Source organism: Paramisgurnus dabryanus, chromosome 24 (genome assembly GCF_030506205.2).
Source record: "Paramisgurnus dabryanus chromosome 24, PD_genome_1.1, whole genome shotgun sequence".
NCBI classification, from domain to species: domain Eukaryota; kingdom Metazoa; phylum Chordata; class Actinopteri; order Cypriniformes; family Cobitidae; genus Paramisgurnus; species Paramisgurnus dabryanus.
This window is the reverse complement of record NC_133360.1, coordinates 236,200-264,159: the sequence shown is the minus strand read 5'-3', so window position 1 is coordinate 264,159 and position 27,960 is coordinate 236,200. Positions and strand designations below refer to the sequence as shown.

At 40.3% G+C, this 27,960-nt stretch overlaps 6 protein-coding genes across 7 annotated transcripts; 5 read left to right on the top strand and 1 right to left on the bottom strand.

Annotated features, from left to right (window-relative positions):
• The first annotated feature begins 234 nt into the window (after positions 1-234).
• nbl1 (NBL1, DAN family BMP antagonist) lies at positions 235-3,188 on the top strand. Of its 2 annotated transcripts, none has more exons than XM_065243127.2 (4): positions 235-553; positions 1,054-1,234; positions 1,314-1,425; positions 2,368-3,188. In XM_065243127.2, the coding sequence occupies exons 1-4, from the start codon at positions 490-492 to the stop codon at positions 2,623-2,625; spliced, it is 615 nt and encodes a 204-aa protein (XP_065099199.1). In that variant the 5' UTR covers positions 235-489; the 3' UTR covers positions 2,626-3,188. The 2 variants fall into 2 exon arrangements, with proteins under 2 accessions (XP_065099199.1, XP_065099200.1); XM_065243128.2 differs by having other exon boundaries at positions 241-465.
• A 2,207-nt stretch (positions 3,189-5,395) lies between these two features.
• On the top strand, positions 5,396-7,735 carry LOC135721293 (transmembrane protein 88-like). Its single transcript, XM_065243483.1, has 3 exons — positions 5,396-5,507; positions 6,208-6,490; positions 6,598-7,735. The coding sequence occupies exons 2-3, from the start codon at positions 6,209-6,211 to the stop codon at positions 6,823-6,825; spliced, it is 510 nt and encodes a 169-aa protein (XP_065099555.1). The 5' UTR covers positions 5,396-5,507; position 6,208; the 3' UTR covers positions 6,826-7,735.
• Positions 7,736-12,595: 4,860 nt separating this feature from the next.
• On the top strand, positions 12,596-16,496 carry LOC135721024 (von Willebrand factor A domain-containing protein 1-like). Its single transcript, XM_065243124.2, has 5 exons — positions 12,596-12,890; positions 13,872-14,417; positions 14,499-14,777; positions 14,980-15,255; positions 15,328-16,496. Exons 1-5 carry the CDS (start codon positions 12,824-12,826, stop codon positions 15,600-15,602), a joined length of 1,443 nt encoding a protein of 480 aa, XP_065099196.1. The 5' UTR covers positions 12,596-12,823; the 3' UTR covers positions 15,603-16,496.
• A 611-nt stretch (positions 16,497-17,107) lies between these two features.
• On the top strand, positions 17,108-22,239 carry LOC135721025 (olfactory receptor class A-like protein 4). Its single transcript, XM_065243125.2, has 4 exons — positions 17,108-17,852; positions 18,627-18,890; positions 18,996-19,250; positions 21,873-22,239. Exons 1-4 carry the CDS (start codon positions 17,634-17,636, stop codon positions 22,119-22,121), a joined length of 987 nt encoding a protein of 328 aa, XP_065099197.1. The 5' UTR covers positions 17,108-17,633; the 3' UTR covers positions 22,122-22,239.
• A 666-nt stretch (positions 22,240-22,905) lies between these two features.
• Positions 22,906-25,026, top strand: LOC135721292 (olfactory receptor class A-like protein 4). The gene is made up of 4 exons (XM_073813537.1): positions 22,906-23,202; positions 23,450-23,756; positions 24,409-24,668; positions 24,753-25,026. Exons 1-4 carry the CDS (start codon positions 22,954-22,956, stop codon positions 24,990-24,992), a joined length of 1,056 nt encoding a protein of 351 aa, XP_073669638.1. The 5' UTR covers positions 22,906-22,953; the 3' UTR covers positions 24,993-25,026.
• A 571-nt stretch (positions 25,027-25,597) lies between these two features.
• ora4 (olfactory receptor class A related 4) lies at positions 25,598-27,172 on the bottom strand. The gene is made up of 2 exons (XM_065266155.2): positions 27,086-27,172; positions 25,598-26,572 (listed from the first exon to the last, which is right to left on the bottom strand). The coding sequence occupies exons 1-2, from the start codon at positions 27,170-27,172 to the stop codon at positions 25,598-25,600; spliced, it is 1,062 nt and encodes a 353-aa protein (XP_065122227.2).
• Between the last annotated feature and the right edge of the window lie 788 nt (positions 27,173-27,960).

Here is a 27,960-nt window from a genome sequence, read left to right as displayed (position 1 = left end):
ACGCACGCACGCACGCACACACACACACACACACACACACACACACACACACACACAGACACACACACACACACACACACACACACACACACAGACACACACACACACACACAGACACACAGACACACACACACACACACACACACACACACACACACACACACACACACACACACACACACACACACACACACACACACACACACACACACACACACACACAGAGAACTCATCTGTGACCCGCCCACTGAACACACACACACAACAGCGTCAGTGCAGTGTAAAGCTCGTCTCATCACAGACGGACAGACAGATTGTGTTCCTCTGTACGTGTTGTGTGTGTGTTGTTGTGTTGGTGATGTAATTGTTTAACTTCATCGGGTCAGAAGAGGGCGATCGGTCCGTTTATCATCATCATCTGAGATCCGTCAGGAGAGATCAGACACAGAGACGCTCGCATGAACCGTGAGTTTCCCTCCTGTCTGATTCATGTCTTGTGTCTGTGGCTCATTCATTCTGCTGATGGATTTACGAGAGCGACTTTCACTGATCGGTGACAAATGACTTCTCACTTCTTCACTGTTTGTAAAGTTTAAAGGGATTTATTTGAAACTTCCCGTCTGTCCGTCTCTTTCTTTCTCACACTCGTCTCTCCTCTGGAATAATGGATCAGGAATGTTATTTATGAAAACCAGGCGCTTGCTTTCTTGTGGACGTGCTGTTTTAACTGCGTCTCTTGAGTTCAGTTTGGCTTAAACCCGAGAAGGCATTTAAGAAGTGTGTTTTATTAGAGTCAGGTGGTATCAGACCCGTCTCTCTCTTTCACTGCCTGTCTCTCTCTCTCTCTCTCTCTGCATTGTTCTTGTGCCTCATTCTGTGGTTGCGAGCCAGAGTTTCTGGTCATGTGAAGAGCTGATTATTCTCCATCCGAGCGAAACCGGCCAGAGAGAGAAAGAGAGAGAGAGAGAGTCCAGAACATTCAACAGAGACAGATCTTATAAATGAGCTTTAGATTCTGATTAAAGTGACTGAATGATGATGATGATGTTTCAGGTATCGTGATGTGGCCGCAGGTTCTGCTGGTGTGTCTGCTGACCGGGTTCTGCCGGACGGCTCCTCACGCCCACATCAACCGTCTGGCACTCTTTCCCGATAAAAGTGCCTGGTGCGAAGCCAAAAACATCACGCAGATCGTGGGACATACGGGCTGTACGCCACAATCCATCCAGAACAGGTTACACACACACACACCATCCTATTTCTGTTCAATACATAAGAAGGGTTTTGGGTTGTGACCATGTTTGTGTTTTTAGGGCTTGTCTGGGTCAATGTTTCAGCTACAGCGTCCCAAATACTTTCCCACAATCCACCGAGTCTCTGGTCCACTGCGACTCCTGCATGCCTGCGCAGACGCAGTGGGAGGTGGTGAGTGTGTCGCCGCAAACCTTTTGCATCTGCACAACATAACAACATGTTGGGGAAAGTAGAGGGGAGGTAAATTGGACGTAGTACAAGAACAATACTGAGAAAGAGTCCTGGTTTAAATCACCACACAGCTAATACTGCAATAACAATAAACGTTTGTCACGAGAGACGCTGTTCCAACTTTCATATCTGCGTGCAATATTTCACATTTTAAAAAAACACGTTGACATATGTTGGACTTGAGTATGAAATATGTCTCACCGCATGCCGCGTGTCTTGTCGTGTGGTGCGCTGTAACAACTGTGAGCTGTTAGCAAACCACAATCCAGTTAAACATTGAAGCGGATGATTGATGGAATCGTGGTGCGGGTTAACCGACTCTTTATGAGGCGTGTTGAAAGACAACAAACACACTCATCTGTCTCAGGCGTGTTTCCACTGTCACGCGTGAGCGTGTGAAGTTTTTGTGTATTTAAAGTGTTTTGCGGTGCCGCCCTCTAGTGTTTGAGTTTATTTTGCTTCGATTCTACAAGCGTGTGTTTGTGTGTTTAATCATCGGCATGTGAGAATAATCCTGATTTGTTTCGTTAATTCAACGTACCGACGCACAACGAACGTCGAGGTTCAGTTTGACATGAAAGGTTTCGTTACATGTAGACACGAACATGATTTTCTGTTTGTAGTTTAGCGTTTGCGAAATCTCTCTGAACGCAGAAGGATTCACTGTGACGGATGCTCTGCTACTGATTATGTCCTTTCATACGATCTGCGACTTAATGGAAAACAGTTCACATTTGGTAAAAAACAGATTCTGGTTTGTGTTGAGAGAAACGTGAAGTAATGTGACAGTAACCCGATCTGACCCGCAACACAACATCTTTAATGTTTCATATACTGCTCATGTATGTTCATCTTAATTTTGACCTCTCTCTCTCTCTGTAGGTGACTCTGGACTGTTCGGGCAGTGATGAAGCTCCTCGTGTCGATAAGTTAGTCGAACACATTCTCCACTGCAGCTGTCAATCATGCAGTAAGGAGGGTGGACAGGACGGGACGCTGCTTCAGTTGTACCCGTCAGAGGGGGCGCCGGAGACCCCATCGCTCTCAGACGCACAAACACACACAGACACGCAACCACAGCGCAGTCGCACACGTGCAGACTCTCCTCATTTACACCTGCACACGTCAGAGACGGGCTGATGCGTATCAAACTACACTCACTTTTAATAAAAAACATCACACACTCGTCTCATATCTGCAGATTATTATGATGAAGAACTGAACAGAAGCTGGTAAAGTGAATTAAAGGTCCACTATGTAGATTTTAGTGGCCTCTAGTGGTGAGATTCTGAATCACAGCTCACTCCTCCATTTCCAAACACATAGAGAAGCTACGGTAGCCCCTACAGGACAAACACGGCATCGCCTGAGACAACGTAGCGATGAAGCGCAAAGTTATGTAGGTCATATTGCATTTCTGTCAAGAGATCCTTCTAAAAGTTACACATTGCACCTTTAAAACAGCTCCTTACATTTGAATAATATCACTGTTTACAACATCTGTATGAGAATAAACACACACTGCGCTGTTTTACACAAATGTACTCTCACAATCACACGCAGAAATGTTCAGATCTATGTATGTGTGTTTTAATGTCACACACATTTATTTCCTCTCTCACGCACACAAACATACGTTGTGTGTGGCTTTAATTCACTTATGTTATATTGTTTTATTAATCTCAATAAAAAAATTAAACCCATCGTGATGTTTAAATTGTCATTATTTAAACAACATAACAGATGATCTATAATCGATATATCTGTATTAGTGAAAGTGTCCATTTATATTTGTTAAAGTGAGTTACAGTAATATTTTATCATGCAGATCATTTATTTATTTATTTATTTATTATAGACAGAGAGCTTTAACTTTCCTACAAATGTTAAAAATATAAAGCAACAAGGATTAAAACAATGCTTGTATAACAGACTAACACTTATATCTGTCTGTCTGTCTGTCTGTCTGTTCATGTAAAGGTCATCTGGTCATAAAGTGTTCTTTTGTCATGGTAACCATCAGAGTCTGTGATTGGTCAGACAGTGTCATATGTTGTATGTGTGTTGTACGTCTCAGGGTTTCTTGACTTTAAAATGTCATACAGCTGAGATTCATTCATCACAGTAATGTGTTTGATCAGATCTAGAAGATTAATTCTTCCTTTATTTTATCATTTTACATTATTTTTATTGTTTACACTCTTTTGTGTTTGGTCTTAACTTGATTTGTGTCATAAACTCACAGTAAATGTAATGACTTAAGTTGATCATCAGATGGCGCTGTGAGACTGTGTAAGTATTTCTCTCTGTCTCTCTCTCTCTGTTTTTAAACATTTGTTTATATTTGGACGTTCTCCTAATAATTCAATATTTCTCTGTCATAACAAAAGAGAAAACCACTTATGATGTAATTACCCATGATGCTTTGCTTTGTTTCCAGTCTCTTTATCTGTCCATCACTGATGAGGTGATCTATGGCTTCATCTCAATAACACATCAGAGCTTCAGAGAAAGTGAAGGCAGAGGATGGATGAATCACAGAGATGTTGTCTTCATGAGTTCCTACTGAAATATTAAACACAGTATTGTGGTTAAGGCTAAAGATTTTACTCATGTATGAGGCATTACTTCTGCGGGTACACCTTACAAAAAATCCCCATGGTAACCATCATACTTTCTGCCATATAACTGGTTATATAAAAGTAATGATTTCTTAAAATATATAGATTTTCTGGATTTCATACACTGTATATAGATTTTTCTGGATTTCACACTGTGTATGTACTATATAGATTTTCTGGATTTCATACACTATATAATAAATAGATTTTTCTAGATTTCACATGCTGTGTATATACTATATGGATTTTCTGGAATTTGTACACTTTATATAATCTATAGATTTTTTCTAGATTTCATACCCTCTATATAATATATAGATTTTTCTGGATTTCACACTGTGTATGTACTATATAGATTTTTCTAGATTACACACACTATTTACAATCTATAGATTTTTTTAGATTTCACACACTGTATATAATCTATACATTTTTCTAGATTTCACACACTGTATATATATATCTATAGATTTTCTAGATTTCATTCACACTGTGTATATACTATATGGATTTCTAGATTTCACACACTGTATATAATAAATAGATTTTTCTAGATTTCATACACTGTGTATAATGTATTATTTTTTTCTGGATTTCACACTGTGTATAATCTATAGATTTTTCTAGATTTCACACTGTGTGTATACTATATGGATTTTCTAGATTTCAAACACTGTGTATAATCTATAGATTTTTCTAGATTTCACACACTATATGTATATATTAAATAGATTTTCTAGATTTCATTCACACTGTGTATATACTATATGGATTTCTAGATTTCAAACACTGTGTATAATCTATAGATTTTTCTAGATTTCACACACTATATGTATATAATAAATAGATTTTCTAGATTTCATTCACACTGTGTATATACTATATGGATTTCTGGATTTCATACACTGTATATAATAAATGGATTTTTCTAGATTTCATACACTGTGTATAATGTATTAATTTTTTCTGGATTTCACACTGTGTGTATACTATATGGATTTTCTAGATTTCAAACACTGTGTATAATCTATAGATTTTTCTAGATTTCACACACTATATATATAATAAATAGATTTTTCTAGATTTCAAACACTGTATATAATATATAGATTTTGATTTGATTATAGTGAGGATTAAGTAGCTGAGTTATTTTTGGTGATTTTTTTCCAATGTTCCATTACGCTTTTGTTAGTTTAAAAGGCTTTTAATGTGATTCATGTCCTTACATAGACGTCTCTCTCTTTCAGGTCTCTCGCTCTCTCTCTTGTTCTGTTTCTATGTATCGCTCTCTCTCTCTCTCTCTCTCTCTGTGTCTCTTTCTGTACGTCTCACTCTTGCTCTGTGACTGGCTCATTTGGATGTATCTGTTGTCAGGATTAAATCTCTGCAGCTCTACAGCAGGTAAGATGCTGTAAACTTTAAGTGTGAAGTTGGACTTTGTGTTGTTATAGATTATTGCTATAATTTTTTTATTTTGTTTCTGTACTGATCTCTTAAGATGAGTTTCAGGAGTAAACACCCTGTAGATATGTGTCTGAATAGTGAGCCGATAAGTTAAGACTCTCTGTTTAGGGATCATAAATGTGTTTGCAGCGACTGTGTGTGTGTGTGTCTGATTTACAGTTACATCTCACTCGAGTGCATGTTACTTCTGCAGATGTTGTGTAGTTGTAAGAAAGACAGCCACAGTATTTACATGCATGTTTGCTAAAGTGAGCCGGGGATAATCCATCAATCAATACATGAATCAATACAGCTGGTTGTGTGTGAGACAAAAAACACAGTTCATACAAACACTGTTCCTCATTTTAAAATAATCCAGCTGTCAGAGACTACAGATGAGACGGAAATATAATCACCATACCAGAGAAATAAAGGGTTCTTATATTAATACACACACATATATATATACTTCTGTATGTGTTGTGTGTATTGTCTTGCGTATCTTGTTTGATAAAGTGTGCACAAACTGAGGTTTTGTTAATGTTTCTGAAAAAAAATTCTGCAAGTGTTTATATGTTGTACTGAGATGAAGCTATAATTGTATTTATTTGGATGACTCCTAAGGCTCACCTCTCTCTCCGTCTCTCTCTCTTTGCAGGATGTGTGGAATGGGTATAGTTTTGGACGATGGTGGAGGTGATGAAGACTTTGATGTCGGTGATGACGTGATACAGATGTTGCCGCCTCCACCGGTTCAGTGTGATGGAGGGGTGTGGGGTCCCCGGCGGGGTCACTGTGGGTGTCTGCTGTGGGTGATGTTTCTGCTGATGTGGAACATGACGCTGATGCTGGTGTGTGTGGGGTTAATGTTTCTGGTCTTCAGTCTGGTTCTGCTGCCCGCTGCTGTGCTGCTGTACGCCGGCTTCCTCTGTCACTCACGGGTGAGATGGACGGCACACCCACAACACGCCCATACTAACACACACAGACAAACACACACACACATCCTCCTAAAGTTCAGTCATTCTTCATATAATTTTTTTTGTAGATTCTGGCTTCACAAGCCTCTCTCTGTCAGTACCTCGATGATAACAGTTGCTCCGCCCTCATCATCCTGGGTTTTGTGATGATGTCACCATTGGTCGTGGTTGCTGCGGCGACATTCTGTGGTCTTCTTAGACGACTACACCTCCTCTTATATTTTCAACCAATCACAGGAGCTCGATACCGCGGGCGAGGCCTGGGCTGGAGGCGGGACCTCCATGCCTGGGTTTGACGGACATAAACATCCACTGTTCTCAGGACAGCGTCCAGGGTGACCTCCGCTAACAGATATAATCTCCGTCTATACCTAAAGGTTAAGGGGACGGCAAGATCTTAAATCTACAGCAAACACAATCACAGAGCACACAGAGCAGAAAATCACTCAAAGGTTTGTGAATTTTGTAAAGCCTTTTGTTGATGTCAATGTATTGTTCATGGTCAAGTATTAAAAGTAAGTTTTAATGTGTGTGTGCTGTTGTATTTTATTTAATGACCTTTGTCATGTGTGTGTGTCTACGCACTTCATTCATACAGTATTGTAAAAAAATTCAAGGATTGGAGAATAAACGCAACTTTCCAGAATCATTCAATACAAAACTGATAACACAATCAGAAGTCAAGTAATGTTTAATTGTTATCAATGTTTTAATAAATTGTTTAGCGGTGTGACATTAATCTGTACTAGTAGTGTGAATAAACAAACACATAAAATATTTTGTTTGACTTTATTTACCCTACACATAACAAGTCTAAAACCCCCCAAGCTATAAAAATATCTCAATGAAGACTCAGAAATATCTCTGTTACATACAGGACATCCGGCTTTTATGCTAAATGATCAACATCTTCATCTTTTCTAGTCAATACTAGTAATTAAGTTACTGCTTTGTTAAGTGATCTGATTTTTCCATCCGTTGTGTCTTTTATGTAACTCAGTATGGGTGATAATAGGATTAAAGTATGGTTTTTACATTTGAATTATATTCATTACATTATAACAATGACTGATTTTATCTATACGAGATAGTCAGACATTTGTGGACTGTCACATTAACATTATTATTGTATTGTATATTAATCATAGTAAGCTAATGATGCTTTGTGAAACACCCCACATGTGAATAAATGTCTTTCTTATTTTATTTAGATGACTCTGTGATTATTACCTGAATCTGTGTGTTGATCTGATTGGAGGTTAATGTAAATACATTAACAGTTTGACCTAAATAAACTCACTGTATGATTTGCATATTCAAAACTTCTAATGTGCCCCCCAACACACACTGATTGGTCACCATGACAACCGGCAGTGGTAGGGGCTTTGCCATGGCAACATAATGGGATGAGAGAGTTGAGGTAATGACAAATAATGACAAGCAGTACAGAGAGAAAGAGACAGAATGTATTAAAGATACTTTATAAAAACAAAACACACACACACACACACACACACACACACACATAAATGCACGCACGCACACATACACAACACATTCACCTCTGAATGACATCCAATAACAAATGACTGATTTCCTGTTCCTGTCATTTGATTGGATTGTAAGCCTGTCTCAGTCATTTAAATATTAATGATGTGTAATTAGTCATTATTATGACGGTATGTAGGCTGAAGACTCCCTCTATTAAAGAGGTTTATTGAGTAATTATAGAGAGCTGCAGGGATGAGGTCGTTTTGGAGTCTAACCCCGGACATTAGCTGGACACTGGTTTCCTCACCCATTCATTTTTACCATAGACTTTAAAAAAATAAACTCTGTGTTTAACAAAAGTTTATGACACTTACACGTTTTGTCCAACAAGATAATCTTCCCAGATGAACATGACTTTTATGAATTATAAAGTCTAAATTAATTTACTCGAAATTAAAAGCTAACCTTATACTACCAGTAAACTACACCAGGGTCTCCAGACATCAACGTCATCACCACCAAGCTTGCGACAGCTTGTTTGTTGGGAATTGTGCTCATGTTTCGTAGTTTTTGAGATGTTCATGCGTGATGATGTTTACAGTCTGTAGTCCCATGTAGCAACTTGGCTAAAGTTAACCCAAGATAATATTTAAGACATTTAACCAAAACCCCACTGACTTGCTAAAATGCTAACTCGTTTTCAGGTTTTACGTACAAAAATACGTCTCTATTGAGATGTTTATGTTACACGGTGTACATGGCTATTAATTCATAACAACAACAAAAAAGTCAAGAAAGACTTTTATAACTTGCTGTAGATTTTAGACAAAGTTTCTGCGCACAGAAGAATAAAGGCAAAAACACGAATGCATAATAAATGAGTTGCTTTTTTAAAAATGAAACACAAACTCTACACAAATCATCATCATGTTACATCAGTGTGTGCTTGCTGTAGATAAATCTGTTTTGGAGGATTCAGACTGATTCTCTAGCTCACTGTTGGATGTGATGTCCTGCTGTTTGTCTCTTATGTTCGATTCATTCAGTCGTTCCCCCCAGTGACTCTCATTACACTGAGATATAATCTCTCATTCATCGATGATGATGATGTATTGTGTGATGTACTGATCTTCATCACACCTGACTCCACCTGACCTTAGAGAAACACTCGGCCACACACAAACCTCACCTGACCGCTATTAACTCTTTCCCTGCAAGCCTTTAAAAAAAAGTTGCCAGCAACTTTGATAGAGATCAGATTCAGGGCGATGATCTAAGGGGTTGCTTCCAAGTTTTATAAGCTGTGTAAGAGTGGAAATACAGATTGCCCGAAAACTCTTCATTGGCAGGGAAGCGTTTTCTCTTAATTGATTAGTTAACTCTTCAATGGCGGGGAAAGAGTTAAAGACAACATCTTACTTTAGTGATGTAACACATATCTGTGTGAACTGAATATTTATAGCAAACTAGATTCTGAAGAAAGTGTGAAGTGGTGCTGGCCGTGGCATCATTTACCAGTGATTATACACGTAAAGTAATTCAACCGCCATGTCCTTATAATATTCTGATGCAGAGATATAGGCCTTTTTAAATCAGTTGCTAGTGTTCCTCTGTTTGGTTGCTAGGGAGTAAATTGGCATCCACCAGTGATTAAAGTCCAACCCACAAGTGAAACAATTCAATCCCTGTGTTTCTAAGATGTTCTGATGCAGAGATATAGGAAGGGGAAAAATGGTGGGTGTAAGCGTCTCCATCTAGCCTGGGTGCCAGCCGATCTTAGCCCCGCCCACAACATTTTGAGGAACGGGAAGATCGGTCTGGAGTTTCACCGTTGAGTTGCAACTATGCTCGACCCAAAGTTGGTCGACCGATCAAATTGTCAGGGCGGGCTTTATATGATGATGGACAGATGATCAGTAACGTAAATCAACCACGTCACCAAAGAGCGCGTGTGTTGAATCTGTTGTTTACAACGAAATGGCTGCCGCGGTAGAAATCAGATGTGTGGACTCTGACATTGAGTCTGTTCTAAAAGATATCGACAGAGCATTGATTTTAAAAGAGGAACAGAGAAACGCGAGCAAGGCATTTGTTGATGTTTTTGCCGTCCTACGGGATTCGACAAAAGTTGTCGCACTTATGAAAGATAAAGTTAAAGAAGCAACTGAAATGGGTATCACGGCGATGCAACTCGGTGTGCACGACGAGATGGATATAACAAGCAAACGTAATGGGTATCGTCGTGGATGAAGTTCAACTAATGTACAAATGGTAAGAGATAGTCTTACTGTATGACTTAATGTGATATAAATGAAATGTTGTAAACATAGTAGGTGTTGATGTACGTTCGCAAACTCAGACTTGTAGTGTGTGTCGTAGCGAAATAACTAGCAGTTCGGTCAAGCTGCAAATACGTCATTTCAACATACGTCTCACACCCCGTTGCTCTGATTGGTCGTAGGTCTATCCAATTGAGTGCAGAGGCATTTTTCGGTTGAGACACGCCTCATAATTATAGCTCAATGGAGCGGTATCAGACTCAAATTCTGACTAGAATTGAGTATGACAACGTCAGGCTAGTCTCCATCAGACATTTTTAGCGAAATGCTGTGTGTCAAGTTTTGCTAGTGGATAACATGGAGATGATGTTTGCTTGTGTGTGTGTTTGTGTGTCTGCCCAGGTAACAAAATGCCAGCAAGTACATTTTTAGTACACTAATACTAAGTAAAAGTATAGTTCTACTTCAGTAATACTTCAGTGCACTTAAATAAAGTAGTGTATTTAGTGAATTATTGAAATAAATGGTGTCTCAAAATAGCACAGTTGAGTACACTTAGATGTTCTTGACTTTTTGATACATTAAGTACAAAATGAGTGCATTAAAATTAAAATGTATTTTAGTGGCCTTTTTTACCAAGGTGTGTGTTTGTGTGTTAATGCTTATTTTTTCAAGATTTCACAAACCCTAAGAAGTTTAGGAGACCCCTAACATTACTGAGATAATCTAATTCTACCCTTCAGTACACTGACCACTTCATCCATAATGCACTGCTCTTCATGGGCTCCGTCTCTTATCGTATGAGCCTCGTGAGCACTTATCAACTCTCTTCTGAGGGAAAATGATGGGTTGGTAACAGCAAGGATCTCAGATTAGAGGCAAACGTTTATCTCTTTAATGTTTTTCTCTCATGTGATTAACATTTCACTGCCATCAGCCCATTTATCATGAGCTACGAGCGAGTGTTTGTGTGTGTGTGTGTTTGTTTGTGTGTGTGTGTGTGTGTGTGTTTGTGTTGATGGTAGTGATTAGTGTGTGATTTATGTGTAGATGTTTGTGTTTATACACTGCTGCAGTGCAGTTGTAGTTTATCATGATGTCCACACTAAAATATGGACCTCAGGTTCATTTCTTTGCCATCAGACAGAATCACTGCGACTCTTTATTCAGTCTCAAAGACTACAGGAACCAACACACAATCATCTCTGGACATTATTGTGATTTAACCCTGGATCACATCACACCACAACAACTTGATTCTCTTTATAGATTTCATATCATCTTAGGACATAATTGTTCGTTTATAGTCAGCAGTGAGTCTGAAGCTACACAAACATTAACGTTAAAATCTGTACAGAAATTGTACGACTCTGCATGAGATATTTATCTTTCACTAACGAAGCACCTAATGTTAATTCAGATTTAAAGAAATACTTAAGGTCGCGCTGGCGCATCACACGGCTAGTGCAAGACAAGTCGTCGTTTAAATGATCAGGATTTCTGTTTTCATGAAAGTGGAGTAATCCTTTAAATGAACATACAAATATTTGGAAAGAAGGAAAAGCAGTAATTCAAATGAATGATATTTATAAATAAAACCGTAGTATTTCAGATGATCTGGAGAGTGATGGCAAATCCTCAGCTGGACTGAAGTGAAATTATCTGTGTTATCTTCTGTCTGTCTGTCTGTCTGTCTGTCTGTCTGTCTATCTGTAGAATAAAGCCATCATGAAAATGTCATTTCTCTTCCTCTCTGCCATTTTCACATCCCACTTAAAGGTCTTTTTATGTCACATTGGCAATTTTCCCTCGCCTGAAGACCAATTCTTTCCCTCTGAATCTATTATTTCTCTTTGTGTGCTTTAATCATTACTCAAGATTAATTTCATCATTTATAGCCTAACTCACACTGGACTGAAGGATATCAATCTCTTTAACTATAAACGCTTTTATGTTCTCATGAAGTTTGCGTCTGGTTGTGAAAATGCTTTTGATGCCATTGAGAGGTTTTGTCCTTGAGTGAATATAAAACTCATCTGAATTAAAGCTTTGTATCTTCACAAACTCCTTCATTCCCTCACGCCGTGGGTTTTCCAATGAATTTCCCAACTCTTATACAAATATCACTGCTGGATTAACACAAAGACCCAATAGAGAAAACACTCATCCCAGTCTGTCTGTCTGTCTCATTCCTGTCTCGCTCTCTCTCTCTCTCTCTCTCTCTATTATTGTGAGATTATTTACAGTAAGTGTTTTTTATTCATTGTGGTTATGTCTGAACACGCAGTCTTGTGTTCACGGGCTGTCACTCTGTCTGGGGGCGTAGTGATTGTGACGCGACGCTCGCTCGCACGCGCGCAGGGCACACGCGATGATAAGAGTCTATAAAACTTTACGAAAGTAAGAGGAACAGATGAAGGTGGACTTTTAAATTAGTATAAACACAAATAAAAGGCTCGTGTCTTTACTCACGTGTCCGTGAAAACTGCAGCTGCGTCTAACTTCAGAAAATCTGCTTTTATTAATGGAGCTCCGGTTCATCTGTCTGCTTGTGAGCGCGTGCCTGTGTCCACCCTGCGCGCGCACCTCAGGTAAGCTAAGTGATGTGCACGTGTCAATCTCTCATTAACGCTTATAAGAACGAGTAAGAATTATGGAAAGAGTTACTATATGAAATAATGTGGTTTTTTTTTTTTTTTACTTTTTTTTACTTACAAAATATATTGTAGGTTTCTTTAACATTATGTTCAAACTTTAAAGGTGCCAAAGAATGCATTGTAATAATCTGATAAATAGTTCTCTGATATCTAAATAGAAGGTTTGTGGCTTTATGAAGTGCAAAAATGATCCAGAGTCAGTTTTTCATGTCCATTTACAACCCTAGGATTTGTCTTTATAATGAAATGGTCTATTATTATCTTATTTGAAAGGGTCATGAATAATAAAGTTGAGCTCTGCTCTGATTGGCTGTTTCTCCTTCAGTAGCTCTGTGTGTGTGTAAACAGATCTTATGTTTGGGTCTGTATCAGATGAAGATACAGATTTTTTGGGAGATTTTTAATGGATTGTTCTTAATGGTAAGTTTGTGTTTTTTTCAGTATGGACCTGCAGTATTTCAGTTTAAGATCAACATGTTATTGCACATACAGTACAGATTATCTCTTATATTTATAAAGTAATCTCTCTCTGAATCCTGATTTGTTCTTTAATCCTGCAGTAATTCTGCTCTCAATGTTTCATTTGACTTCAGTAATTATAAATGACTTTGGTTTATTATTAACACGTTTGAATGATGTGCCAGACAGCAAAGTAAGATCTAATATTTCACTCTTATGGAGATTTATTACTCATCTAAAAAGTGTGTACATCTTAATCAGGGCATATATGAATATTCATCACGCTCCAAATTTGGGTCACATTTTACATAAATCTCTCCTGCTTGACATGAATTACTTTACTTTCTCAAATAATGATCCTCAGGATGAGTTCAGTGATGCTGTCATTAAAATATCAAAATGTTAGATATCATAAATGTAAGGTTTGCATTTCTCTCTTTCATTTCTCCCTGTTAGTGTCAAACTGTTGTGAGGGAGATATTTTACTTCTACTGGACTCATCTGGTAGGGTGAACTCTAATGAGTTTTCCAAACTGCTGCAGTTCCTCTCGGACCTCCTGCGACCGTTTCTATTGGGTCGTGGTCAGGTGAGGGTGGGGCTCGTGCAGGCAGGAACCAAACCAAGATTGGAATTTGGCCTGGACACCTACAATACCCAGAATGCCCTACGAGATGCACTGGGGAGGACGCAGCAACTCCATGGAGAGACAAACACAGATGAAGCTTTGCGATTGGCTCAGAGAATACTGCGTGATGATGCCAAAGCAGAAGCTCCGCCCAGAATACTTCTCTGGCTCACCGATGGGGTTTGGTCAGGGGCAGCGGAAGGACCAATGGCAGCGCTGCGACGGCAGGGCGTGTCCGTATTGGCTGTTTCAACTGGACCGGGAAATTATCAAACGCTTCTAAATGTGGTGACTCCGCCCACTGAAACCCATCTGTACTTTGTAGATGTTGATGACATCAGCATCATTACTGCAGACCTGAGGGAGGCCATCATAGGTGAGACATTCAGAAAGATTATTTTGAGTTCAGTCCATGTATACATGATGAGTGATGTATCTTGATCATGATTGTCATCAGAGCTGATTCGTGCGGAGCGCCTGCAGGTGCGTGATGTTCATTCCCACAGCGCTGTGCTACATTGGCGGACGACTCTCAGTGAAGGTCTGAGGAGCTATGAGCTTCTCTACGGGCCCGACATCTCTAATGGCACCAGTAACAAACTCACCGTACCCAGGGACTTCAGCTGGACCGAACTCAACAACCTGCAGCCCGACACGAGCTACACCGCCCGGCTAATTCCTGAAACCAATGCTCCCAACATCAAAACCCTCAGTGTGACCTTCAGAACTCTGCCTGGTCTGTATATAAACACATAAATATTTAAAGTTGGGACACTTTATTGTCCACAGTAATATAATGGGCAAAAAAAATCCTCTGTGCAGAATTATTTGAATTAATTTTACTTATTTGTCTACTGAGATAATTCTGCTGTAAACAGGACATAAAGACAAACCGGATATATTTACTGTAGTGCTGTGTGTTATTTAACTTCTTTTAGAGCATTTCGGTCCTGTCACAGTGATGGTGTCAGATTTGGGTCCAGACCGCTTGCGTGTGAGGTGGGATCCGGTCCAACGCCATCAGGTCCAGCAATATCGTGTGGAATATGGGTCGATACCCAGCGGGTCGATTCGTACTTTGACTCTGCCCTCGTATCAAAACTCTGCCCTCCTTAAACGTCTCCAGCAGCACACTGAATATCTCATCACCGTCACTGCACTGCACTCGTCAGGCCAGCAGAGGGCGATGTCCATCAAAGCCTGCACACAGGAAGGTAAAGCTCATAACTTTCTCCTGTGGTACACTAAACACGAGTTTTTACTGATGTATGTGTTGTTTTTTTCAGTCGTCCCTGCGCTCCTTGACCTTCAGCTGAGTCCAGTGGGGCGGGGTTCAGTGCAGGTTGATTGGCGGGGAGGTGGAGAGGAGGGGCTGATGGGATATTGGGTGAGTTGGAAGAATGAAGATCGGCCTTCATCGTCTTCGTCTTTCTCGCGGTTTCTGCCTCCGCGTTCACTTTCCACCCAGCTGACAGATCTGTGTAACAGCAGTCGGGTCTGTGTATCACCCGTGTATCGGAGCGTCAGGGGCGAGGGCCTGTGCTGTACCGCACACACTTAAACTTAACTTAACTTAACTTAACTATAACACATATATATATACTGCTATTACTTCATAAAACAATATTTTCTTTACTAAACCGAATCTGTCCAAATGGCATCCAACACCTGATTATAACATCTGACTGAATTAAGATCATCATGTCACACAAATACAGCTCATTAATACAAGCAGAGATCTGTTTAACTGTTACTGGACTCATCTGATCTAAACTAAATATTAACTATTAAATTAATATGAACTGAATCAAACTGGTTTGGGTTAATTTAAACTAACCTTCATTATAGCACACACACATACACAAGTGTATGAACAGCGGTATTGAGTTGTGTGATGTGTGTGTGTGTTTGTTTGTTTGTGTGTCTGCTGACACCTGGTGGCCATCAGACAACAACAACATTAACCAGAAGAGATGTATGAGAAAAATAAATGTGTTTCTAATGTGACATAAACAACTATGAATTAAATATTCTTGTTTTTAGGAGAAATTAAGAGGGTTTTGTAATGTTACCCAGAGAATAAACACAGCGTCCGCTCACAATTCTTTGCAATTTTTACTCTAATTTACATTGTTCTTACTATATTGCTCAAATAAATGTTTGTAATTATAAAGTAGTACATTTTTATGAATTAATAATGTTTTTAATAAGATCGTTATGATGGTAACAGGGTTAATACAAAACCTAAGAAATCATATACAGATCAATAATAATATACAGGAAATATAAAGAGAAAATAAAGCATAAGAAGATAATCAAAATGTGTAATATTTTATATTAATTTGATGTATTTTTGTGTGTCGCTTTGAATTAAGTCGTTTGCTAAATGCCTATATGTAATGTATATACTGTATGTTTTACAATAATATCACACCTGCATCTTTATAAGAAGATCTATAAATGAGCCAAAACATGGATTCATTAGATTATACATTTTAAAATAATAAAGTTACTGGATGTTGTCTCAGTGAGACTGCGTGTGTTCACTAATGATTTGGACTGCTAACTAGTCAGAGATTAATTGGGACCGGTGGGTTAAATTAATCCCTCGTGTGTAAAGATGCATGTTCAGCCCAACACATCCGTATCTCCGGCCTTTCCTCTTATCTGTAAAAAGATCATGAACGGACAGCTGAGATACACCTGCAAAAAACTTTTATAAAAAAAACCATTGCACTTGTCACTGGGGCAGAACCTTTATAAAAAAAAGTGCACGTTTGCACCTCAATTCATATTAGTCTACGTATCCCTACATAAAACTGAGTATTGTCCCAGTGCCTGGAGACAAAATTGAGCTCTTTAAAAACATCAATTTCCTTGAAAAAGTTACCTTCCGTTTAACATACTTGAATGCAGTATACAGTACGTACTGTCTCTAACAGACGGACGTGTCTGAAGATAAACTGATCTCACTTCATCCAATCAGACCACAGAGACAGATAACATCTCACCTGAGAACACAATCCTCTCACCTGTGTGTCTCTCTCTCTCTAAAGGTCATAAATCAGTGCAACTCGTCAATATTCATAAATACATTGGATTCAATACTGTTTGAAATAAGTAAAATATGATATGACGCGTGTATTAAATTCATTTATTAGGGTTAACCCCTTGAGAAGTACCAAAATGTGAAAAAGAGTTGATCAGTAAATCATCTATGAGATCAGGACAGGCCAAAACTTGCATTCTCATGAAAAACCTGGAGCTGTTGGGTTGGGTCTTTTCTAATGAATTGGGCTGCCAACTACAATGATTAATGAGCCTGGTGGGGTTAATTATTTGTCCGTGCGTAAAAAATGCTTGTTCAGCACTTGTATCCTAATGCATCCGTATCTCTGGTGGAATCTCGCTGGCCATGTTCTCCTACCGCAGGAGGGCCGGGATGGAGGGGATGTTGTTGAAATTTAATTGGTAACCGTGGTGATCGAGTGGGTTTGAGATCATTGAAGCGTCACAGAGAACATTCAGAGAGAAGCTTCATAAATGATTAGCGCCAGAACCGCTTGAGCACCTGATCGATCGGTTATGAGTTATGGCTTCGTCGCCACTCTACCTCACTGTCTACATCTTTCTGGTGATGCTGGGGAACTTGGGGAACGCTACGGTCATCGGAGTGGTCGGAGAAAGCATTCTGCGCGATCCGGGAGCCGTCCGCAGCTCAGATGTGATTCTGGTCAACATGGCTTTCTCTAACCTGATGGTGTCGTTGACGAGAAACTCGCTTTTGGTGGTCTCTGACTTGGGAATACAGGTATGGTCAAATAACCAATGGATGCTTGTATTGATCAGTGGTGTGGGATAGATGTGGTCTGGGATTGATGAATGGCTTGCTGAATAGTTGGATGGATGGTTGGTTGGTTGGATGGCTGAATTGATGGATGGTTGCTTCAATGGTTATATTGATGCTTGGTTGGATGTTGGATGGATGAATGAATGGAATTCTGATAAGAATAAATTAATTGAACAATAGAGGTTGAGGACAACAGGGGTCTGCTTCAAGCCCTAACAGGTTACCTTTGAAAAAAAATGTAATCTGTATAGATGGAGAGTGGGTCAACAGCAGACCTGTCATCCATACATTTGAACTGTCTAAGATAAGAAGATCTCAGCAGTATTAAGGAAACAATTCAACACTACATAAACCTCAAGTCCGTTAAAATCCCCAATGCATCCTTAAGTTGAGGCTCTGCTGAACTGGGAATGACTGGTTTTAATGTTTCTAAATGACCCCACAGGAACATGACTAGAAGGAATTTCTTGAGGATGTTGGTTTGATTCAGAAATAATTCAGTCGTTCAGAGAAAGTTTTGGAAAATGGTATAGTCTGCAATATCCAGTAAAGTGTCTGGGACAAATAAGTCCAGTTTATAAGATAAAAGATCAGTTTTTGATTAGGGTTATTACCATTCCTAACTGAGAAGTTGAAGCAACCCAACAGTTTGAAGTCAGACATCTCAAATTCTTTCAGGAATAATAATCTGTATCTATGTTCATTTTATAGTCCTAAACTCTTTTCTCTCCATAGATATTCCTCAATAAAAATTGGTGTCGTTTCATGATGGGCATATGGGTTTGGTTGCGCTCTGCAAACGTTTGGTCAACATTTTTTGTCAGCGCATTTCATTTTCAAACCCTGCGTCGTGTCTCCCCACCCATCATCAATCTACACGGCCCACGTAAGCTTCCAAAGTCCCTCATACTTGGGTTTTTCCTCCTCTGGAGTCTCAATCTGATCTACTCAATCCCAGCGTTTTCCTTCTCCATAAACGGAGGCGCGAATTCCACTGAGGTTTTACTTTCAATTGTTCATCTATCAGATTTATTAGACCAAAGTCATTTGTCACCTTCATTTGACCTTTAACTCCTTTCTCTTGCTCTCTCTCTCTCTCTTCAGACTTTAATGTTGGTGAGCAGCACAACTCGGCCATTGCTCGGTTGCATCTGGGACTTTCCGACTCCCGCCAGTGGCCTGACCTTTGCCACCTCTTCTATGGTGATACATGAGACCATTCCCATCATCCTGATGAGTATCACTAATCTGGGATCTCTGCTGACGCTGTATTCCCACGGACTCACACGGATCGCTGCTCATAAGAGTCAAGATGCACCTGTAGCCAGTCGGATCCCTGCAGAGAGGCGGGCAGCTAAGGTGATCATTCCTGTAACAACTTAGTCTCCAATCTATGCTGCAGCTTTTCAGGGTTTAGCTCCAACAACTTTGTCTGAATGTTTTTAGCAGACCTTGATGAGCTTAATCCGTTGTGTTGAATTTGTGTTGGAGCTAAATTCTGCAGGGCTGTGGACTTCACTGGAGACCTTTGGTCTTAACCTTGCTGACAAAACCAGCTGAGCTGGACATCACTGTATCTTTGTTTTTCTTGAAGTAAAAAGGCCTTGATTGTATCATGCTTGTCTTTTTGTGTTAAACACCAGGTGTAATCTTTAGGAAGTACCTCGTAAATAGTGAGACATTTTGGCTAAAACAAGGCAACATTTGGGCTGTCAGTGAAAGTCTAATAAACTGTCTTGGTTTTTGCTTGCCGGGAAGCAGTTGAGATATGTTTGAAGCGTGTGGTGCAGGTGCACTAGACATCTTGTATTTCATTCACCGTCATTCATATGAGAAAACAAATCAATCATTTGTGTAAAGCACTGCTTCCCAATCCTGGTCCTCAAGTACCCCCTCCCAAAAAGTTTTAGATGTTGTCTTATTTAACACACCTGATTCAACTCATCAGCCTCCTTCTGAAAGGTAAACACACCTTCCTAATGAGTTGATGAGTTAAATCAGGTGTGTTAAATAAAAAGGCATCTAAAGGGGGTACTCGAGGACTACGGCTGCGTTCCAGTTTATTTCTTTATGACCTTCCCTCACTAACTTCCCTCAGTCTTGTTCACTTGGATGTACGTCATTGCTTACGTCAGTGCTTCCCAATACTGGTACTCGAGCACCCCCTCCCAAAAAGTTTTAGGCTCTGTTTACACGTACATGGTTATTTTTAAAAACTGAGAGATTTACCTTCGTTTGTGCCCCTCGTTTACACGCAAACGGAGAACTCGCCTGTGAAACCGATTGTTTCTAAGAACTCCGGCCAGAGTGGAGATCTTGAAAATCTTCGGTTGCACGGTTGCATGTAAAGTGAGACAAACGGATGTTTAAGCAGGCAACGTCACAGAGTATGCGCCAGAGCTCGCACCTACGTCAAAAGTGCGACCCATGTTTACATGTGACTGCTACTCTGAACGCTTCCAAGATCACATTTCTGTTCGTGCAAACTCGTTTCGTGTGTTTGTATTTGCAAATACAGCTGCTCCATTATGTCGAGGAGCAGAGACGAGTGCTCTGAGGTCAGCAATTTTACGCGTTTTTGACTTCATGCGGCGCTGCAACGGATGATGTCAAAGTACCGCGAGAGCGATTCGAAATTAGACCTCTACGTGTAATTCCTCAACTCGCTCTCGCTGTACGTTGACGTCATCAATCACCTACTGCAACAACTCCTCCCTCCAACATGAAGAACCAGTTCGCGTCACCACCAGCGCTGCCGGTGATTGGCTTACGTGGGCTTGAGCATCTCTTGACGGCAAATATGCACGGGTATGTGTAAATAAACACTTTTCTGAAAACTGACATGTGTGCACGATATTATTTTTGAAACCGGAGAGGTTGAAATGTCCGTTTATGAAAATAGCCGCCCACGTGTAAACATAGCCTTAGATTCGTCTCCTTATTTAAAACACCTGATTTTACTCATCAGCTTGTTAGGGAGACCTGTTTACCATTTTGGAAGGAGGCTGATAAGTTAAATCAGGTGTTTTAAATAAGGAGACATCTCAAACTTTTTGGGAGGGGGTTCTCGAGGACCAGGATTTGGAAGCACTGGCTTACGTTGTACGAGGGCCCACTACTGTTAGGGTGGCCATTCGTGCCAGTTCCGCCAGACACGTCCCGAACATGTTTTCGGGTTCGTTCTCCGGAAGTCGCGTTGCTGGACCGCATACGTCATCAAGGTTTAATATTTTTGGTTTAATTTCAGAAAAGCAACCGTTACATTTCAAGGTACGAATGAAACTACAATGATTGTATGTCTTAAAATAAATAAATCTTAATTTTCTAATGTATTTTAACTGAAATGTGAGAACCTCGATGACGTATGCGGTCGAGCAACGTGACTTCCGGAGAACGAACCCGAAAACATGTTCGGGACGTGTCCGGCAGAACTGGCACGAATGGCCACCCTAACTACTGTTGGAACTTGAAGTTGGTTTCAAATGGAACGCCCTAACTTACAGGTGTGAACTACTTTCCTCTCCATCATTTGAATTGTGTAAAGTGCGAGCTGCTGAAGTCACGTCACAATCGTGTTGCATTGGTATATGGAGCTGCCCGAAGTGTACATATGAAGTAAACTCACTCCCTCTGTGAAAATCGAGTGAGTGAGAGTCTGTCCATATAAACTTCCCTCGTCCACTTGACAAAGTGGAATGCACTTTAAAATGGCGACAGGGATTCCCCGAAGGGAAGTGTTTAGGGAAGTCCGCGAGTACACGTCTAAAACTGGAGTGGAAAGCATCCCAGGATTGGGGAACACTGGTGTAGACTCTCTCTTATTTACAGAAGTTTATCTCTGTGAACTCTAACCTTTGACCAATAGATGAAGATTGTCTTTTCAGCTCTGAATATAAAACTCCAGACTTCTCTTCAGTTTAACTGATATTAAGATATAAGAGATATAAAGACTTAAGAAATGATGTGTTTGTGTTTGATCAGGTGATTCTGGCTCTGAATATGCTCTTCATAGCATCATGGGGCACCAGCGTCATTTCTGTCAATTACTTCAATTATAATCGCGGATCTTCAACTGAGTTCCTGCTGATCGTCGCCCGCATCGGAAACATCACCTTCATCGCTCTGTCACCCATCATCCTCGCCGTAGGACACAGGAGGCTCCGGGCATTCATAAAGTCAGTCCTGTCTCACATACTATATCTAAAGCCTGTCTGTTCAGGAAGAACGTGAGAGAGAGAGAGACAGCTGTCTGTCTGTTGTTTACTGTATCATGAAGTTACTAAAGTCTGTTTCTGTGTATCGCATTTAAATTTTTTTGTTTTTATTTTCAATAAAGTTGCATTTTCTGTCTGACCAAAGAACAAAGGTTTTCTTAGATTGATTTAATCTGACATCATATGAAGAAGATGCCTTAGGTTTATATCATGACAGGGTTTGTCACATGTGTTTACTGACACCTAGCGTTAAACCACACCGCTCTTCTTCGTATTACAGAATGACACCACTTAACTGTTTTCCCATTGGATAACTGGATAGGTGTGATTGATAATGTCTGAATGAGATAAATGAGCTCTTTTGATCTCAATAGGAATAGCAGGAAATATTTAATATTCTTTAAAAACATTAACTGAATAATCTGTGTACAGGGCTCTAGTTGGATAATGAGATTTCTTTGTAGTTAGTTTGGGCTTTGAACATAAACCCTCTGTGGGATTGAGTTAGGTTTGTTAATCAGTTAGTCAGAGTTTAATGAGTCTGATGGGGCTAATAATCCCCCATGGGTAAAAATGCATCTTCAGCACATTTATCTCAATACATCCATATCTCTGGTGGAATCTCACTACTCTTCCTGGTATCTTCTACTACAAGAGCTGGACCAGGATTATGCCGATCTGGTTTCTTCTTCATATTTATTGGGTAACCGTGGTGATAGAAGATGATGGAGGTTGGGGTGGGAGGTACTGGGCTGGAAAAACTAAACATCACTGAGAATGTTCCCAGAGAAAGCGCATTAGTGATTCACAACTGAAGTCATTTGCACGCTCACATTATCAGGCGAATCATGGGAAAACCTATCAGTATAACTCAGCGTATGGCTTCATCACCACTTTACACGGCCATCTACATCTTACTGGTGCTGCTTGGAAACTTGGGGAACGCAACGGTCATCGGAGTGGTCGGAGAAAGCATTCTGCGGGATACGGGAATTGTCCGAACCTCCGATGTGATTCTGGTCAACATGGCTTTCTCTAACCTGATGGTGTCGTTGGTGAGAAATACTGTAGTGATGGTGTCTGACCTGGGAGTCGAGGTACAGTACAATCACCTTCATAAATCAGTGGATTACTGGGTTTTAATCTTAAGAAAAATTTACAAGCAACAGCTAACAGTACATCAATGTCAACAGGAGTAATCTTGAGTAGAGCAGATGTGGAAATGTAATAAGTAGTGAAAGAGATTTAGTTGATTATTATTATTATTAGTTTGTCAGAATGACTGTTAGTAGTCATGTGAAGGTAGAAATTTTTTAAAACAACATCATGTCTCTTTCTTCGTAGGTGTTCCTCAATAGAGACTTGTGTCATTTTATGATGGGTGTCTGGGTTTGGTTGCGCTCAGCAAACGTCTGGTCGATATTTTTTCTCAGCGCATTTCATTTTCAAACACTGCGTCGAGTCGCCCCACCCGTGGTGAAACTACACGGCCCCCGTGGTCCTCCAACTAACCTAATCCTGGGCTTCTGCTTTATATGGAGTCTGAACTTCATCTATGCCATTCCAGCATTTATCTTCTCCAAAAACGGAGGGGAAAACTCCACTGAGGTCTGTCTGCAGTTTGTTTATCTGTGTGTTTCCATTGTGTGTACAAGGACAGGTGAAGTTAGTGTCTGAAACATCTGTATCTCTAGGTTTCAATATTTTTTCTGTTTAAAATTGACACTTCTGTAGTTACATCGTGTACTAAGGACGATGACAATTTTCTTCTAGGCCAATATGGCTAGGAACTATACTTAATCCCTTCATTTATTTTAACTGAAGATGACCCTGCTGAAAAAAACAGCTGGTCTATGTTGGTTTGATGCTGGTTTAGCTGGTGGTCACCAGCATACCAGCACCAAAACACAACATATGCTGGTCTTGCTGGTATGCTGTTTTTTCAGCAGGGGAGTTGTTCATCCTGGCCAAGAATAACCCTTGCCAATACCTCTTCATGCATGTGAATAGTTTATTTAACTAACTCATCTGTCCTACATCCAGTCCATAGCTGATGCCTAAAATATTTTATCGTACACTAAACCTGTAGCTGCTCAAACAGGACTGAGCACTTTATGGTCATCAAACCCAACAACCATCTTCAGAAGCAGACTCAGGACTTGCCGCTTTTAGCAATAACTAATATTTTCATTAGGTAGTATTGTATAAGTATCACTTCTTTCTTTGTATGCCATTATATGTCTGTCTTGCCATCTCATCATTAGACCAAATCAAACCTTAATTTCAACCCTCTCACCCTCTCTCTCTCCAGACTATAATGTTGGTGAGCAGCACAACTCGTCCATTGATGGGTTGCATCTGGGACTTTCCTTCACCCTACAGCGGCCTGGCCTTTGCCACCTCTTCCATGGTGATACATGAGACCATTCCCATTATCCTGATGAACTTCACTAACCTGGGCTCCCTGCTGACACTTTTTGCCCATGGACGCATGCGAAATACTAACAAGAGTCAGGATGTGCCGACCGTTAGTCGAATCCCTGTGGAGAGACGGGCAGCTAAGGTGAGCATATCCTTAGAATCTCAGTTCGTGATGGTACTGCTGCTGATTTTGGTAATAACAGATCATGTGTCTGTGTTTGATCAGGTGATTCTGACTCTGAATATTCTTTTCATATCATCATGGGGCACCAATGTGATCTCTGTCAACTACTTCAACTATAACCGTGGATCATCGACAGAGTTCCTGCTGATCGTTGCTCGCTTTGCTAACATGAGCTTCATCGCGCTGTCGCCCATCATCCTCACAGTGGGACACAAGAGACTGCGAGCTTTCATAAAGTCTCTCCTGTCTCGCATTCTCTGGATAGATAAACTTTGGGCATAGTCATTATTTACATAAACAAAACAATAAAAACACAAACAACCTGCTGGAAATCAACTGGAAATATTTTATTACCTAATTAATATTCATGAGTATCTGTGTTTTACAGGTTGAGCATCAATGGGATTCAAATAAACATTTGGTGGAAAAAATTGATTGTGTGTCTGAGATTTGTTTAATTCTGTTATCATGACATAAATACATTAATAGGTGAATTCATAGCAACACAGTGATGTATTATAGCCATCTACAGTACACTTGTATACAGGTAAACTGTATGTTTTAATTGCTTCTAGTGGAGGTCCCACACTTAAAAAAAACAGGCAGTGCTGAGGGCCTATGCTGAGATCTTCAATGTCACTTTTCACTCAGTTGCCAATCACAGTGGAGGAGGGGTGGGACAAATACAACAACTATGATAATAAACAAGGATATTATAGCAACTAAAGCCCTCAGGCATTCGCTGACGTTTAAATCATGTGCTGGACACAGATCCTAAAGGCCGAAGTATGGTTCATTTTTACGCATGCACGAGGGTCCGCATACAGTGGGCGTGCCACAATTTTCATCATTAGAAGAGTGTGCGCGTACAGTGTGAAACACTGTAGTCACTTTTTCCTTATGTGTTCTGCTTTACCCGATGTGATGTCTTTTGGTGTTGCTGCTGTATGTTTGCTTGTTTCCGGGTGTTTCTGCTCCGAGTTTTTGATCCATGGTACCCAATGCTGCAGCATGACATTAATTCTTTTCCGCAGTTTTCCGTGTCCGAGAGCCACAACCAGTGGGCTGAACCCCACAAAGAGCGAAGCCGAAAAATGAGCGACGGTCAGGAGTCCTTCTGCGTGCCGGCCGCCGTTGTGGTTATAATACGTAACCGCGGCCACTTGCAGCACCCAACAGCCCACAAACAGCGCGACCAGAGCCATGATCACGTGACCCGCCTTCCTCTCACTAGACGTCTGTTTGTCCACGTCCCCACCAGTGACTACACCCGATGCCACCGCCCTGATGTGCTTGGCCAATGCGTGTAGGGTCGCAAAATTGGTGCCCACCATTAAAATCAGCGGCATGATCTCATTCAGTGCCAGAGACGTGGAGGCAAACGCGTAGCCTTGCTGCTTGGTGGGAAACTCCCAAACACAACCCAGCAGCGGACGTGTCGTGCAACTGATCACCATAAACTCCACCGTGAAGTTTCCTCGCACGTGGGTCGTGTAGACGAGCGCGGGGATTGAAAATAACAAGTTGACGCCCCAAACCACGCCCAGAATGACCCACACCCGTCTGCGCTCCCTCTGGTGGCCTAGCGAACCCATGGTGACGTGCTGGCGCCGCAGTGTGGCGCAATGGAACGCGCTGAGGGCGAGAGTGACCCAGCAGCTCACCGATCGCCACCACACCCACAGGAGCATGAAGACGCGACACCAGCCGGGCGACAGCGACACTGCCAGACCAAAATCAGACACAAATATGGGAACTGTTCGAAAGATGGACGACAGCAAGTTTGCCATGCAGAGATTGACCAGAATGGTGTCAGATGGAGGCAAATGACGAGAGCCGCTTTCTTTAGCACACTGCAACACCTAGAAAACAAAGAGAAGAATTGAAGATACTAGATGAATAACAAAAGAGAGGAACTAAAAAAAGATCAAAATAACACACCAAAAAACATCAGTATTGTCTTCTTTTAATTACAGTTCAGCATCTGCCTCTAAATTCTCATGACTGCAATGCAAATTATTTCTGCTCGATACAATCTGTTAGTTAAAAACACACATGATAAAATATCTTATTGCATCAAAGAAATTATTTATATGTAATGAAAATAACATTGCAGTAAAAATAATTCCCAAAAAGTTTCATAATTTCAAAATAAGATCTTGGGGTGAAGTGCATGTGTCCAGCCAATGTTCTAGAAAGCATCATGAGATTAAACTGTAAGTCAAAGATTCACTTTCTTAAATCTGTCAGAAATGTCTTATTCTAGATTAATTACTTTATTCTAGAAATATGCTGTTAAAATTAAATTTACGTTATCATATTTACATTCAAGACAAACAATACAATCAATATTACAGAATGAAATCTGTTCTCACCACATAGATGACGAGAATATTGCCGATAATTCCCGAGAAGACCAGCAGGCCGAAGAAAATGGCATCTACTGTCAAAACTTCAGACATGTCTACACTTCACACGTGTCTGTCTCTTTATCTCTCTCTCTGTTTGCTCTGTCCATCTTGTGTAAAGGTTGTGTTAGGTTTCATTGCTGTTGTTTGAGCTCATTTATATTAAATGCACACATACGCTCAACCGCACAATGCTTCAGCAGGCTTGAACTTTCTGTGTTTCAGGGTTGATTTCATTCAAACCCTCGGCTCTCAGCACTTCTCGATCATTCTCACACCACAGGGATTTTAATCTAGCATTCATTTTGTCATGCTTAAGTGATGATAAATAAATCAGAGTCATGCTTCTGAAAGCAGATTGATAGAAACAGTGTTCCAGTCTGTCCAAAATACACCTTTGAAAAGTAACAGGAATGAGGGGCACATGATTGTAATCTCCAAATCAAAGATGTGTCTTTTAATCTGTTTAACAGGCACAATTACAGTCAGTTCTGTGCTGCATTCTTGTCACTTTTCAGAGATTTTTGCAATTTTGATCATGTGATATTTGTATTTTTTTGGGGGGCGGGGGCTGTTAGTGTCCTTCATATGTGTACAGTTTGTTGATAAAGGGCTGATATATTGAGGCTCTGGAGACTTATTAAACTTTCTGATGCTGCACTTTAAGGAGCTGATTCAATCCTCCACAGAGGAACATGTGCGTCACAAATCACTGACTTCAGCTATTCAAATCTGCATGTGAGGACAATATTCATCAGCTCATGTCCAGAATAATGTTTTTATTTTATTATGTTTTCTTTTGTTCTTAATTTGCCTCAATCAGTATTTATTATTTTCCTGAA